The 15,043-nt window shown below is 42.0% G+C and overlaps 1 protein-coding gene across 5 annotated transcripts in view; it reads left to right on the forward strand.

Moving 5' to 3' along the window:
- Window positions 1–15,043, forward strand: part of OGT (O-linked N-acetylglucosamine (GlcNAc) transferase) — a 79,211-nt gene that overhangs the window by 58,488 nt on the left and 5,680 nt on the right. For 4 of the 5 annotated variants that reach the window (XM_073358682.2, XM_073358683.1, XM_073358684.2 and 1 more), the window contains 4 exons: window positions 930–1,100; window positions 1,239–1,355; window positions 1,439–1,606; window positions 13,035–13,187. In XM_073358682.2, coding sequence (XP_073214783.1) covers window positions 930–1,100; window positions 1,239–1,355; window positions 1,439–1,606; window positions 13,035–13,187 — 609 coding nt within the window. Of the gene's footprint in view, window positions 1–929; window positions 1,101–1,238; window positions 1,356–1,438; window positions 1,607–1,773; window positions 2,264–13,034; window positions 13,188–15,043 lie in introns of those variants that run through there. The other variant, XM_073358687.2, reaches the window with a different exon arrangement.

Genomic DNA, 15,043 nt, shown 5'->3' on the forward strand with positions numbered 1-15,043 from the left:
GGCTTGTTCACTCTTACCATCTCACCTCCATTTAACTAGTAGTGGTTGTGAACCCTTTCCTCTTTGCAGGGTTCCTTTGGGACTGCATCCCTCTTGGATGTTCAGGAAACCCTGTGTGCCTAGCTCCTCTTGTGTACTTGGGGCAATCTGCTCCTTATTTCCCCTCCCCTCTGGAAAAAGCAGAAGTGGCTCGAGCCTTTCCTCCCACAACAAAAAAGCAGCATCTCCTAACTCTCTGCTCTTAGCTATTCCACTTCCCTTCTAGAAAACTAGCATTGCTGCTGCTATGTAAGCTGCTAGGTTCCTTCTCCCAACCTATCCCACCCCCACATATATCCAGAGGAGGAACCAGTGGCTTCCTGGCCCTGCTTGTGTGGATGAAGTGTCTGTTTTTAACACCCTGCTGAATGCAGTGGGACAAATCCAACCTATGCTGTCATACAGTACACTAATCAAAGGAGGAAGAGACTAATGGTAAAAAAAATTTAAAGCACCTTATGTCCTTTTGACTTTCAATGAGACTTAGGTTCATAAGTCACATGAGCAGCATGGAGAATTAGCTTAAATCTTGACAAGGGGGAGAGAAACCTGAGGACCGTCTAATTCCAGGCCACTGCAGTCTCCAAACAGGTCAAAGAAACTGAGGTGACTGGTTAATACCCAACTTCACAACTGAGTATAGCTGACTCTGTGTCCTTGATGGATTTCTGGCCATAATTGTCACAGGGTGTGTTTTTTTGTTTTTTTTTTAATTTGTCATTATTCCAATGATTGGCGACAATTCTCTCATTTTGTCGGGTTTCAGCCATTTGAGAATCCGTGTGAGAACCTTGGTAGAAAGATGCTGAATCAGAGCAGGTTATACAGTTGCACGTATGGTTTGTCCACACTTGAGATTAAAATCTGTTGCTTTTTGGCTTGGCTTGTAGGCTATGTGGCTGGGATACCCTGGAACCAGTGGAGCGCTGTTCATGGATTATATCATCACAGATCAAGAAACTTCCCCAGTTGATGTGGCAGAGCAATATTCTGAGAAACTGGCTTACATGCCAAACACTTTCTTTATTGGAGACCATGCTAATATGTTCCCCCACCTGAAGGTAAGAGACAGCGATGGAAAGGAAAGCCAATAGTATTGATTATCTAGTGGGGACTTGCGCTTCTCTAGGAACTTATATTCAGTACAGTAATTTAGCAATGGAATGTTGTAAATTGAAACTTGTTTTCTTGCTCCATAGAAAAAAGCAGTCATTGATTTCAAGTCCAATGGCCATATTTATGATAACAGGATTGTTTTGAATGGCATAGACTTGAAGGCATTCCTTGACAGCCTCCCTGATGTCAAAATTGTTAAGGTGAGAACTTCACTTCTTTGAACTCTGCCCTAGTAGACTGAACGCAGCATTTTCTCACTGATGAATCTTGCACGATTTCTTAGATGAAGTGCCCTGATAGTGGAGACAATGCAGACAGCAATGCTGCCCTCAGTATGCCAGTCATTCCTATGAATACAATTGCAGAAGCTGTGATTGAGATGATTAATCGTGGACAAATTCAGATAACAATCAATGGATTCAACATTAGCAATGGACTAGCAACTACACAGGTGAGGCCAAGTAGGATAGAAAACTGTTTTTCTCCTCCCTCTTTATTCCCTTGTAACTTCTCTTCCCTCCATCTTGAATCAATATTTTATTTTTTCTCATAATATAAATTAATCCCTTGAGTTTTTAAATGATTTTGTTACTCTTCTTTGAATTTTCTTCATTTTAGCTACCTGTTGTGAAAAAGGGGACAAACAGAATGCAGATTTCTGGGTCTTATCATGCCAGTGCTGTGTAGCTGGACAAATTACATGTTTTGCCTTTCCATATGCAGTTCTAAATCAAATTAGTTCTTCTTCTTGCCAGATCACATTGCAAGCTCATATCTAATTACCCTCTCAATCTTCCCACTTAAACTGTTTTAGACATTGCCATACAGCTGTCTTAATTTGCATTTTTTCAGATGTAATGTTTTTCTGCCCATATTTCTAAAGTCTCTGGGTTCTATTATATCTTCAGAACACTTCTGAATTACCATTGTGTGTGAATTTTCTTAAGTCTTCCAAATGATTAAAGATGTAATATGACTGGATGTAATTAACTGAAGCACCCCACTAGATAAACCTCAACTCGATATGTAATTTTTTGTTCCTTGTTTATGGCCCTCTAATCCGTCCTTACTATGTATGATCATGTCCTATTAAAGCCAGTTGTTTTAAGTGCTGATCCTGTGCTTATTGCTGTACAAGACCAATGTACATATAGTCCTTGCCCCAAGGAGTTTACTATCTAAAACAGTAAAGAAACCAGAGGAACTACAAGAGATTGCAAGATAGCGTATTTAAAATTTTAAGTGGCCTCTGCACATTCCTACACTTGGGATATGTTGGTGGTGTAGCTTGGACTGATGGAACCTTCTAATAGCAAGGTCTAGTGGAACATGCTCGTGCCTTCAGAGCCATAAGGGAAGGAGCAGAACATCTGAAGAGTAGACTGTGGAAGGGGTTGTGGCACACTGTCCACCTCAGTTCCTTCTAACCCTGGTAACAGATGGACCAGCAGCCTAGCTGGGTCCTTGGACCCACATTTGCACAAGTGCATCATTCCTGGGGTCAGTGCTGCCTTATTTTGCTTAGTTATTTTCTTGTTTGTGTTTTTTTAACAAAATACTTTGGCAAATGTCATTAGTTCTGACGCACTGGAACCATAGATGGAGAAACCATAGTTCAAGAGAGATGCCTCTTGCTCTGCTGCTTTTCCTAATACAAATGCACATGTGCATTGTTTGGCTTCCTTTGAGGAAGGTCATTTGCCTTCTCATTGTTCCATATGCAGCACCTTCTCACTCTGGGCCAGAAAGGAGCATCAGAATCCTCTCCACGCTGTATCATTGCAGGAAGCATTAGTGGGTAAACGTTCTGGTTCCAAAACACAGTGATAAGCCAGAACATAAGAACAGCCATATTGGGTGAGACCAAAGGTCCATCCAGCCCGGTATCCTGTCTACCGACAGTGGCCAATACTAGGTGCCCCAGAGGGAGCGAACCTAACAGGTAATGATCAAGTGATCTCTCTCCTGCCATCCATCTCCACCCTCTGACAAACAGAGGCTAGGGACACCATTCCTTACCCATCCTGGCTAATAGCCATTAATGGACTTAACCTCCATGAATTTATCCAGTTCTCTCTCAAACCCTGTTATAGTCCCAGCCTTCACAACCTCCTCAGGCAAGGAGTTCCACAGGTTGACTGTGCGCTGAGTGAAGAACTACTTCCTTTTATTTGTTTTAAACCGGCTGCCCATTAATTTCATTTGGTGGCCCCTAGTTCTTATATTATGGGAACAAGTAAATAACTTTTCCTTATTCACTTTCTCCACACCACTCATGATTTTATAGACCTCTATCATATCATCCCTTAGTCTCCTCTTTTGCAAGCTGAAAAGTCCTAGCCTCTTTAATCTCTCCTCATATGGGACCCGTTCCAAACCCCTAATCGTTTTAGTTGCCCTTTTCTGAATCTTTTCTAATGCCAGTATATCTTTTTTGAGATGGGGGGGACCACATCTGTAAGCAGTATTCAAGATGTGGGCATACCATAGATTTATATAAGGGTAATAAGATATTCTCTGTCTTATTCTCTATCCCTTTTTTAATGATTCCTAACATCCTGCTTGCTTTTTTACTGCCGCTGCACACTGCGTGGATATCTTCAGAAAACTATCCATGATGACACCAAGATCTTTCTCCTGATTAGTTGTAGCTAAATTAGCCCCCATCATATTGTATGTATAATTGGGGTTATTTTTTCCAATGTGCATTACTTTTTATTTATCCACATTACATTTCATTTGCCATTTTGTTACCCAAGCACTTAGTTTTGTGAGATCTTTTTGAAGTTCTTCACAGTCTGCTTTGGTTTTAACCATCTTGAGCAGTTTAGTATCATCTGCAAACTTTGCCACCTCACTGTTTACCCCTCTCTTCAGATCATTTATGAATAAGTTGACTAGGATTGGTCCTAGGACTGACCCTTGGGGAACACCACTAGTTACCTCTCTCCATTCTGAAAATTTACCATTTATTCCTACCCTTTGTTCCCTGTCTTTTTTTTTTTTTTAACCTGTTCTTAATCCATGAAAGGATCTTCCCTCTTATCCCATGACAACTTAATTTACGTAAGAGTCTTTGGTGAGGGACCTTGTCAAAGGCTTTCTGGAAATCTAAGTACACTCTGTCCACTGGATCCCCCTTGTCCACGTTTGTTGACCCCCTCAAAGAACTCTAATAGATTAGTAAGTCATGATCTCCCTTTACAGAAACCATATTGACTTTTGCATAACAATTTCTGTTCTTCTATGTGTCTGACAATTTTATTCTTTAGCCTGGTACTGACGTTAGACTTATCAGTCTGTAATTGCCAGGATCACCTCTAGAACCCTTCTTAAATATTGGCGTTACATTAGCTATCTTCCAGTCATTGGGTACAGTATCCGATTTAAAGGACAGGTTACAAACCATAGTTAATAGTTGCACAATTTCACATTTGAGTTCTTGCAGAACTCTTGGGTGAATACCATCTGGTCCTGGTGACTTTTTACTGTTAAGTTTCTTAGTTAATTCCAGTACTTGAAGGACAGCCTCCGCTCAGACCCCTGATGGGATTAAAAAGCCCGGTAATGTCCCATTTCAGGCATTTGCCTCTGTGCTTGGAACAAAACCTAAGGTCCCAGTCGTCGTGCATATGTAAAGATTAGATCCAACCAAACATGCTTTAAAATCAGCTGGTCTGGATTACTTGCATCCAAGAGTTTAAAAAGATCTGGCTGAAAAGCTTGCTGGACCATAATGTTGATTTCCCCCCCAGACGTTGATTCTGTCAAACTATCTTTATTTCTTTCCTTTTTTTTTTCCTTAAATTATACTAATCTTGAAAAAGAAATTGATATGATATACTTAATCAAAATGTCATGCAGTACCAAGTCAAATGCCTTATAGAAGTTTAAGAATTTAGAACAATACAAAATTAACATGGCACACATTAAATGGATTAAAAGCTGGTTAACTGATAGCTCTTAAAATGTAATGGTAAATGGGGGATCATCATCGAGCAGCTGCTTTTGCAAAGTGGTCCTGCAGGGATCCGTTCTTGGACCTGTGCTGTTTAACTTTCATCAATGACCTGGAAGAGAACATAAAATCATAACTGATAGTTTACATATGACACAAATTGGAGTGGTAAATGATGGGCCACTGATAGAGTGATCTGGATTGCTTGGCAAGCTAGGTGTAAGTAAACATGTTTTAATATGGCTAAATGTACACGTATCTAGGAACAGAGTGTAGGCTATACTTACAGGATGAAGGACTCTATCCACCTTAACCCCTCAATCTTTTTCGGTCACTGCTTCCTAGGATAAACAGCTGAGTAACACTGTGGCCAAAACGGCTAATATGCATTTGGCACTGGTGTGACCACTGCTGCAATACTGCATCCAGTTCTGGTATCCTTGAATTATGGATGTTGCTAAATTAGCGAGGGTTTAGAGAAGAACCAGGAGAATACTTAAAGCTTAGAAAATATGCCTTTATAGTGAAAGACATAAGGAGCTCAGTCTACTTATATCAACAAAGAGAAGATTAAGAGGCAACATGATGAATCTTTTAGTATCTATGTGGGGAACAAATATTTGATCATAGATTCTTCAGTCTAACTGACTAAGGTCAGTCTAGATCAGGGGTTCTCAAACTGGGGGTTGGGACCCCTCGGGGGTCATGAGGTTATTACATGGGGGGTCGCGAGCTGTCAGCCTCCAGCATTTATAATGGTATTAGAATCATAGAATATCAGGGTTGGAAGGGACCCCAGAAGGTCATCTAGTCCAACCCCCTGCTCAAAGCAGGACCAATTCCCAGTTAAATCATCCCAGCCAGGGCTTTGTCAAGCCTGACCTTAAAAACCTCTAAGGAAGGAGATTCTACCACCTCCCTAGGTAACGCATTCCAGTGTTTCACCACCCTCATAGTGAAAAAGTTTTTCCTAATATCCAATCTAAACCTCCCCCACTGCAACTTGAGACCATTACTCCTCGTTCTGTCATCTGCTACCATTGAGAACAGTCTAGAGCCATCCTCTTTGGAACCCCCATTCAGGTAGTTGAAAGCAGCTATCAAATCCCCCCTCATTCTTCTCTTCTGCAGACTAAACAATCCCAGCTCCCTCAGCCTCTCCTCATAAGTCATGTGTTCTAGACCCCCTAATCATTTTTGTTGCCCTTCGCTGGACTCTCTCCAATTTATCCACATCCTTCTTGTAGTGTGGGGCCCAAAACTGGACACAGTACTCCAGATGAGGCCTCACCAATGTCGAATAGAGGGGAACAATCACGTCCCTCGATCTGCTGGCAATGCCCCTACTTATACAGCCCAAAATGCCATTGGCCTTCTTGGCAACAAGGGCACACTGCTGACTCATATCCAGCTTCTCGTCCACTGTCACCCCTAGGTCCTTTTCCGCAGAACTGCTGCCTAGCCATTCGGCCCCCTAGTCTGTAGCAGTGCATTGGATTCTTCCGTCCTAAGTGCAGGACCCTGCACTTATCCTTATTGAACCTCGTCAGATTTCTTTTGGCCCAATCCTCCAATTTGTCTAGGTCCTTCTGTATCCTATCCCTCCCCTCCAGCGTATCTACCACTCCTCCCAGTTTAGTATCATCCGCAAATTTGCTGAGAGTGCAATCCACACCATCCTCCAGATCATTTGTGAAGATATTGAACAAAACCGGCCCCAGGACCGACCCCTGGGGCACTCCACTTGACACCGGCTGCCAACTAGACATGGAGCCATTGATCACTACCCGTTGAGCCCGACAATCTAGCCAGCTTTCTACCCACCTTATAGTCCATTCATCCAGCCCGTACTTCCTTAACTTGCTGACAAGAATACTGTGGGAGACCGTGTCAAAAACTTTGCTAAAGTCAAGAAACAATACATCCACTGCTTTCCCTTCATCCACAGAACCAGTAATCTCATCATAAAAGGCGATTAGATTAGTCAGGCATGACCTTCCCTTGGTGAATCCATGCTGGCTGTTCCTGATCACTTTCCTCTCATGCAAGTGCTTCAGGATTGATTCTTTGAGGACCTGCTCCATGATTTTTCCGGGGACTGAGGTGAGGCTGACTGGCCTGTAGTTCCCAGGATCCTCCTTCTTCCCTTTTTTAAAGATGGGCACTACATTAGCCTTTTTCCAGTCATCCGCGACTTCCCCGGTTCACCACGAGTTTTCAAAGATAATGGCCAATGGCTCTGCAATCACAGCCGCCAATTCCTTCAGCACTCTCGGATGCAACTCGTCCGGCCCCATGGACTTGTGCACGTCCAGCTTTTCTAAATAGTCCCTAACCACCTCTTTCTCCACAGAGGGCTGGCCATCTCTTCCCCATTTTGTGATGCGCAGCGCAGCAGTCTGGGAGCTGACCTTGTTAGTGAAGACAGAGGCAAAAAAAGCATTGAGTACATTAGCTTTTTCCACATCCTCTGTCACTAGGTTGCCTCCCTCATTCAGTAAGGGGCCCACACTTTCCTTGGCTTTCTTCTTGTTGCCAACATACCTGAAGAAACCCTTCTTGTTACTCTTGACATCTCTTGCTAGCTGCAGCTCCAGGTGCGATTTGGCCCTCCTGATATCATTCCTACATGCCCGAGCAATATTTTTATACTCTTCCCTGGTCATATGTCCAACCTTCCACTTCTTGTAAGCTTCTTTTTTATGTTTAAGATCCGCTAGGATTTCACCATTAAGCCAAGCTGGTCGCCTGCCATATTTACTATTCTTTTGACTCATCGGGTCGAAAATACTTATATTTAAGTATTAAATATACTTTAAAGTGTTTTTAATGTGTAAGGGGGGTCGCTTGCTTTGTGAAAGGGGTCACCAGTACAAAAGTTTGAGAGCCAGTGGTCTAGATCCAAACGTCAAGATCCAGTGTCTGGAAGTTAGATAGACAAATTCAGACTGGAAAATAAGATGTAAATTTTTAACAATAAGGGTAACTATCCAGTGGAACAGTTTTACCTACAGTTTTGGTGGATTCTCCATCTGTTTTGAAATCAAGATAAGATTTTTTTTTTTTTAAAGATATATGCTCTAGTTCAGAAGGAATTATTTTGGGGGAAATTCTATGGTCTTTTTTATGTAGGAGGTTAGATTGTGAATTTTGGCTTTTCATATAATTAAGCCATTGTTATGACTCATAGAAAACACCTCAAATCCACACTTATACAGAATCAAACCACTCATGGTGTGACATCTTTTCTTGGATCAGGGGAGCTAGAGATTGTAATCAACACTCTGTTCCAATATTTCAGACTGGAAGATCACCTTATATGGCATGAGGTAATATTAGCCTTGTCTAAGGTTTTGCCCTGTATTTAAAAGGGCTGAAGAAAGGCAGTCATCTCCCAAAATGGTTCAAGGGAAGTGCCCTGCATCAGGGGTCTCTTGTCTGGATCAGTTGCTAGGTCCAATGTTGAGGGAACAGTCTCCTTTACTTGTGAGCTGTTCAGATATAGATGCTATCTGTCTCCCTCTTTTGTTTTTTATATCCCCCCCCCCCCCCCCATCACTATAGTATCTTAGCTCTTCACAGTTTTTAATGTAGTTATTCTTACATCCGCTCTGGGGTAAAGAAGAGCTAAGTGGCTTGCCCAAGGTCACACAGGAAGTCTTTAGCAGAGCAAGGAATTGAACTTGGGTCTCCTAGTCCTAGGCTAGTGCTCTAACCACTGGACCACCCTTCCCCTTTGGATCTGAATGTTCAAACTTTGCAACATAGCAGTGTGAATTCATCATTGTCTTTCCTTCCAGAAGATATACTACAATTTTGTGAACTCTTAAAAGCAGGACTGCTGTATTGAAGAGTGTTATGAACATACCTGTACTTCACCCAGAAATGTTCCGATTGGACTTGACTAAATGAGGCCATGGAAGCGTCCTCTGTTAATATAGGAATATATCCAATCTGTAGAGCTACGACTTAATGCTCTCTTCATACTTTCACAAAGGCAGTGTTACAATTTCTATTTAACTGAACCTCTTTAACCTACTGTATGGCAGTAGGAGTACTACTTGTCAAATACATGAGCATGGGAATATGCAGAGGCCATGTGAAGAAATGAAAGATACTCACCTGTAATTGGCATTCTTTGAGATGACCTACACACTTTCCTTCCTCAGTCGTAATTTCAACTTGAGACTGTAGGAGGAGGCGGTAGTAGGAGAAACTATGCCCTGCCCCCTTTATAGCTCTGTCCTCCAGATGTTTAGAGCTGCGAGGGGAAGGGCAGGAAGTGTGCAAGTGCTCCAGTAGGTTTTGTTCCAAGAAGGTTCCACTAATCCAAGTTGCACCATGTTAGGGGGCTTATTCCTTCACCCACTTACTTCCCTGGTCCTTCTCGCATGAACAGAGAGCAACAATACCCGAAGTCCAAAGGTGCAAACAATTCAATGTTTATTGGGGTGAACTTCCAGCAAGCATGATTCCAGTTTCCGTCGTTAGTGTCCCCCTTCCCAGCTCTGACAACAGAGAGCCTTACCTGTGTCCCTGTTCCCATTCCTGCCCTTAACTAAACATGATTCCAATTTCCCCACCCCTGTTCCCATTCCCCACTCACTTCCTGATTGACTGCAGACTATATAGTAAAACTTGAGTTCTGCTTAGCTATACCTTAACCAATCATTTTACTGATTATTTAACCAATTATATCCCACCACCTTAATTAGTTTACACCCAGCAAAATTAATTATACGGCAGACAGGAACAATCACAGAACCAGACAGAGATTATGCAGACAAACAATAGGGAAATGGCGACTACAGTGATAGAACAACAAAGAAATGAGGATTTCACATCCCAGCTATTGATAAGTGAGTTCTTGCCAGACAGGATGCTATCAAACTAAGTTTCCTTTTACATCTTCTAGGCACTTCCCTTTCTCTGGAGGCGATAGGCATTATCAGGACAGGATTGTATTCCTAACAGCCCAATAGCACCTTCTTTCAATGTGACTAGTTTAGAAGGTGAGGATCTGACCATTCGCTTCCCAGCTTATGGCTGCCTCTGCTGCTTAGCCAAAGGCCTTAACCTAAGAACAGGGCCTCAGACAGACACAGTAAGAGAAAGCTCTTACACTGGCAGACAATGATTTTGATTCTTTCTTTTATACCTCTATAACTAGCCAAGTGATAAGAATACACCTAATTTCTTAGAGTATAGGCCTTTACGGACAGGCCTGAATATTTGTATCCTAACACGCCATGAATACATTTCTAGTGTGTGAACGTGCAGCTATATCTCAAAGTATTTTGGTTACAAGTGAGTAACCTTCCTTTTCCTCATATTTGACATAACTTGAATCAACTCTTCAGGTAAAAATAACCAGGAGTCTGGTGGCACCTTAAAGACTAACAGATTTATTAGGGCATAAGCTTTCGTGGGTAAAACACCACTTCAGATGCATGGAGTGAAAATTACAGATGCAGGCATTATATAATGACACATGAAGGGACGGGAGTTACCTCACAAGTGGAGAACCAGTGTTGACAGGGCCAATTAGATCAGGGTGGATGTAGTCCACTCCCAATGATAGATAAGGTGGTGTCAATTCCAGGAGAGGCAAAGCTGCTTTTGTAATGAGCCAGCCAGTCCCTATTCAAGCCCAAATTAATGGTGTTAAATTTGCAAATGAATTTTAGTTCTGCTGTTTCTCTTTGAAATCTGTTTCTGAAGTGTGTTTTTGTTCAAGTATAGCTACTTTAAAATCTGTTATAGAATGTGAGGGATCGTTTTCCAGGATAGGTTGTAGATCATTGATTATGTGCTGGAGAGGTTTTAGCTGGGGGCTGTATGTGATGGCCAGTGGTGTTCTGTTGTTTTCCATTTAGCCACCAATGCCATAAGGTGGGGTGCCTCAGTTTCCCCTTCTACATAGCAGCATGGGCCTGTTATGCTTTTGCTGCTGTGCCAAGCTTCCAATCTGTTTACAGGTATAGGCTGAAAAGTAACATGCTTGTGGGGCTGTGTTGTCACCATCCCTAGCATGTACAACACTTTCTTCCACAAATCGGGTATGTCCCACATCTTTAAAGCATTAACCACTAGTATTAACTCCTTTGTTTTAACCCATGGATGAATTAGCAAGACACAAGATTAACAGCAAATCTACGGTGGACAGGCTTTGTTCACATGATTTAGCTTGTTTAGTGTCTACTGCATTTTCCTAGTTCTTTATGCCCCCGGTATGCACTGTGATGCAGATTCTTCTGCCACTTTGGAGAAGGCTTTTAATTCAGGCATGTGTTCGGGGCTTTGGCAGGGAAAGGGAATACTGCAACCATGCCTGCCCTTGACCTCTCCCTCTAGAATTTCTCTGGGCTGGACCCCACTCCCTTGTGAAGTTTCACCCATACAGAGAGATTTCCCCTTCGGTCTTGGAGAGAGAGCTTCATCTCTTACAAGCGTAGCAAGAACATCATCTTTTAATGGAGTGTCTTGGATTGGTAAAACCCCTTTGGACGCCCCACTTTCAGTTCCCAAAAGGTCAGCTAGATGAACTCCCCCCTCCTGGAGATCTGACCCCCAGTTTTCCCTTAATGGAAGTATACTTATGAATGTATATATGACATAACTAGAATGTGTTTTATGCTACATATGCCATGTAACACATCTCTGTAAAGGTTATGATCTACTGAATCTATTAATCCTATTTGTATGCATGTATCACTTTGGTATTCGAAGTTATGAATATTGGTTGCATACTTTGATTCTGAGTAGGTTTTAGTGAAGCAGTTGGACAGCTTCCTGAGAAACGACTATTCTCAGTAAGTGCCCAGTCAAGAAGACCTTAAGCCAACAATGAACTTGGAGATGCCAGTCCACATCTGGGCTTTCCCAGGAATGTGGCTTGGCTGGTAATGAACTCAGTAATGCATGGACATATGACTTGCCCAGGTGACTCCAAAACTCCATTGTGTAGCTGGACTTTGCATAGGAGAGAGGAGAGGGTCTCCACCCACAAGAGAGAGTCTATTTAAACCCTTGGGAGACACCTCCATTTTGTCTTCAGCTGAGTAAAGAGAGAGCCTCTCCACCCCCAAAGATACCTGAAAGAAACTGGAACAAAGGACAGTATCTACAGGGGGTGTGTGTGATTGCTGGACCCAGACTAGAAGGAGATTAGTCTGTAAAAGGAAGCTTACTGGAACTGGTGAGGTTTTTATCTGTATTCAGTTTGATTAGATATAGACTTGCGTGTTTTGTTTTATTTTGCTTGGTAATTCACTTTGTTCTGTCTGTCACTACTTGGAACCACTTAAATCCTACTTTCTGTATTTAATAAAATCACTTTTTACTTATTAATTAACCCAGAGTATGTATTAATACCTGGGGGGCAAACAGCTGTGCATATCTCTTTATCAGTGTTATCGAGGGTGAACAATTTGAGTTTACCCTGTGTAAGCTTTATATAGTGTAAAATGGATTTATTTAGGGTTTGGACCCCATTGGGAGTTGGGCATCTGAGTGTCAAGGACAGGAACACTTCCTAAATTGCTTTCAATTAAGCCTACAGCTGTTAGAGGACGTGGTTCAAATGTGGGTCTGGCTCAAACCAGGCAGGGCATTGAAGTCTTAAGATGCCAGGGCAGGAAAACAGGAGCAGAAGTAGTCTGGGCACATCAGATGGTAGCTCCCAGAGGGTTTCTGTGATCCAACCCATCACAGCCCTAATAAAGCTGTTAGTCTTTAAGGTGCCACCAGATTCCTTGTTTTTGTGGATACAGACTAACACGGCTACCTCCGATACTTAACTTTTCAGGTAAGAATTTATGCTGTTAAACACTTTACTGGATTATTTCATTAGGTATCCTGTGGTCTGAATTTCAGTGCTCTAAATTAGCTGTATAGTTGAACTTTCTTATGTTCTTCCTAGATTAACAACAAGGCAGCAACTGGAGAAGAGGTTCCACGTACCATCATTGTTACCACCCGCTCTCAGTATGGGTTACCAGAGGATGCTGTTGTGTACTGTAACTTTAACCAGCTATATAAGATTGACCCTTCCACTTTACAGATGTGGGCTAATGTGAGTAGTTACGTTTGCTACGAAGTCTCAGATCAGAACTCCATAATTTGACTGCTGTTTTGTTTACAGGAACGGTTTTAAAATGAGCAGCAGATCTTTAACTTAAATTGCCCTTGTTCAGGTCAGGGAAAGATTTCAGTTTCCTTGCTTGGTTTGTTGAGAATATTTATTTGGGATGAACCTTTTTGAATCCTTACAACATTCTCCGGAATAGGGGATTGGATGATCATGGGATTTGGAATCTCTTTGAGTCTCATTATAAATCTGATCCGAGTTGAGTGAAAATTGTTATGCTTCTGAGAGTTTTTTTCCATAGGAATTGTGTAATAAGCTGTTTAGTCCTGTCCAGTTTACACCACAACTGGCACTTATTCGCACCATTATCTGTGCTCTTACCTGACAAGTCCACCATTAGATGGGTACAGAGGCTGAACATCTCACTTCTGGTCAGAGTGACAGGGAATGGATCACTTGATTACCTGTTCTGTTCATTCCCTCTGATGTACCTGAGATTGGCCACTGTCAGAAGGACACTGGGCTAGATGGACCCTTGGTCTGACCCGGTATGGGTGTTCTTATGTTGAGTCATACTGATGAGGCACTGTAAGGAAGTTTTGCACTGCTGATAAATGCAAAGTAATGCACATTGGAAAACATAATCCCAACTATACATATAAAAAGATGGGGTCTAAATTAGCTGTTACCACTCAAGAAAGAGATCTTGGAGTCATTTTGGATAGTTCTCCGAAAACATCCATTCAATGTGTAGCAGCAGTTAAAAAAGAAAACAGAATGTTGGGAATCATTAACGGATAGATAAGACAGAAAATATCATATTGCCTCTATATAAATCCACATCTTGAATACTGTGTGCAGATGCGGTTGCCCATTCTCAAAAAAGATATATTGGAATTGGAAAAGGTTCAGAAAAGGGCAACAAAAACTATTAGGGGTATGGAACAGCTGCCGTATGAGGATAGATTAATACAACTGGGACACTTCAGCTTGGGGGATATGATATGATAGTGGTCTATAAAATCATGACTGGTATGAAGAAAGTAAGTAAGGAAGTGTTATTTACTCCTCAAAACACAAGAACTAGGGGCCACCAAATGGAAATTAATAGGCAGCAGGTTTAAAACAAACACGTATTTTTTCACACAACACACACTGAACCTGTGGAACTCCTTGCCAGAGGATGATGATAAGGCCAAGACACTAACAGGATTAAAAAATGAATTAGATAAATTCATGGAGATTAGGTCCATCAATGGCTATTAGCCAGGATGGGCAGGGATGGGGCCCTACCCTCTGTTTGCCAGAAGCTGGGAATGGGCAACAGTGGATGGATCACTTGATGATTCCCTGTTCTGTTCATTCCTTCTGGGGCACCTGGGATTGGCCACTGTTGGAAGACACGATATTGGGCTAAATGGACCTTTGGTCTGACCAAGTATGGCTGCTGTTATGAACTACTGCATAATGCTCCCTGTAAGTAAATTGGAAACTTCAGTCTCTGAGGCTGTGACTCCAGCATTTTCACGAACGCTAAATATACCTCGTCGTTTCATCTGCTGTGGGTACACACCCCTTTATGCTGCTGTTTGTCTTATTAAAATTAACTGGCAAACGTTACTTCCACCCAAACTGTGGTACAAAAGTGAAATGAGAGGTGCATGCTGTATGCACTTCAGGTCGTATTTCAGAAGTTTGCACTTACATTTTGAAGCATTGTGTGACTGACTTTGACTTTCACTTTGAAAGTGAGGCATTTCACAAATCCAATTTTTTCAGTCTTTCCTTGTAGGTCATGTTTTCTAGACCTTTAATCCTTTTTATTGTTCTCCCTCTTCACT

Source organism: Lepidochelys kempii, chromosome 9, assembly GCF_965140285.1.
Source record: "Lepidochelys kempii isolate rLepKem1 chromosome 9, rLepKem1.hap1, whole genome shotgun sequence".
NCBI classification, from domain to species: Eukaryota; Metazoa; Chordata; order Testudines; family Cheloniidae; genus Lepidochelys; species Lepidochelys kempii.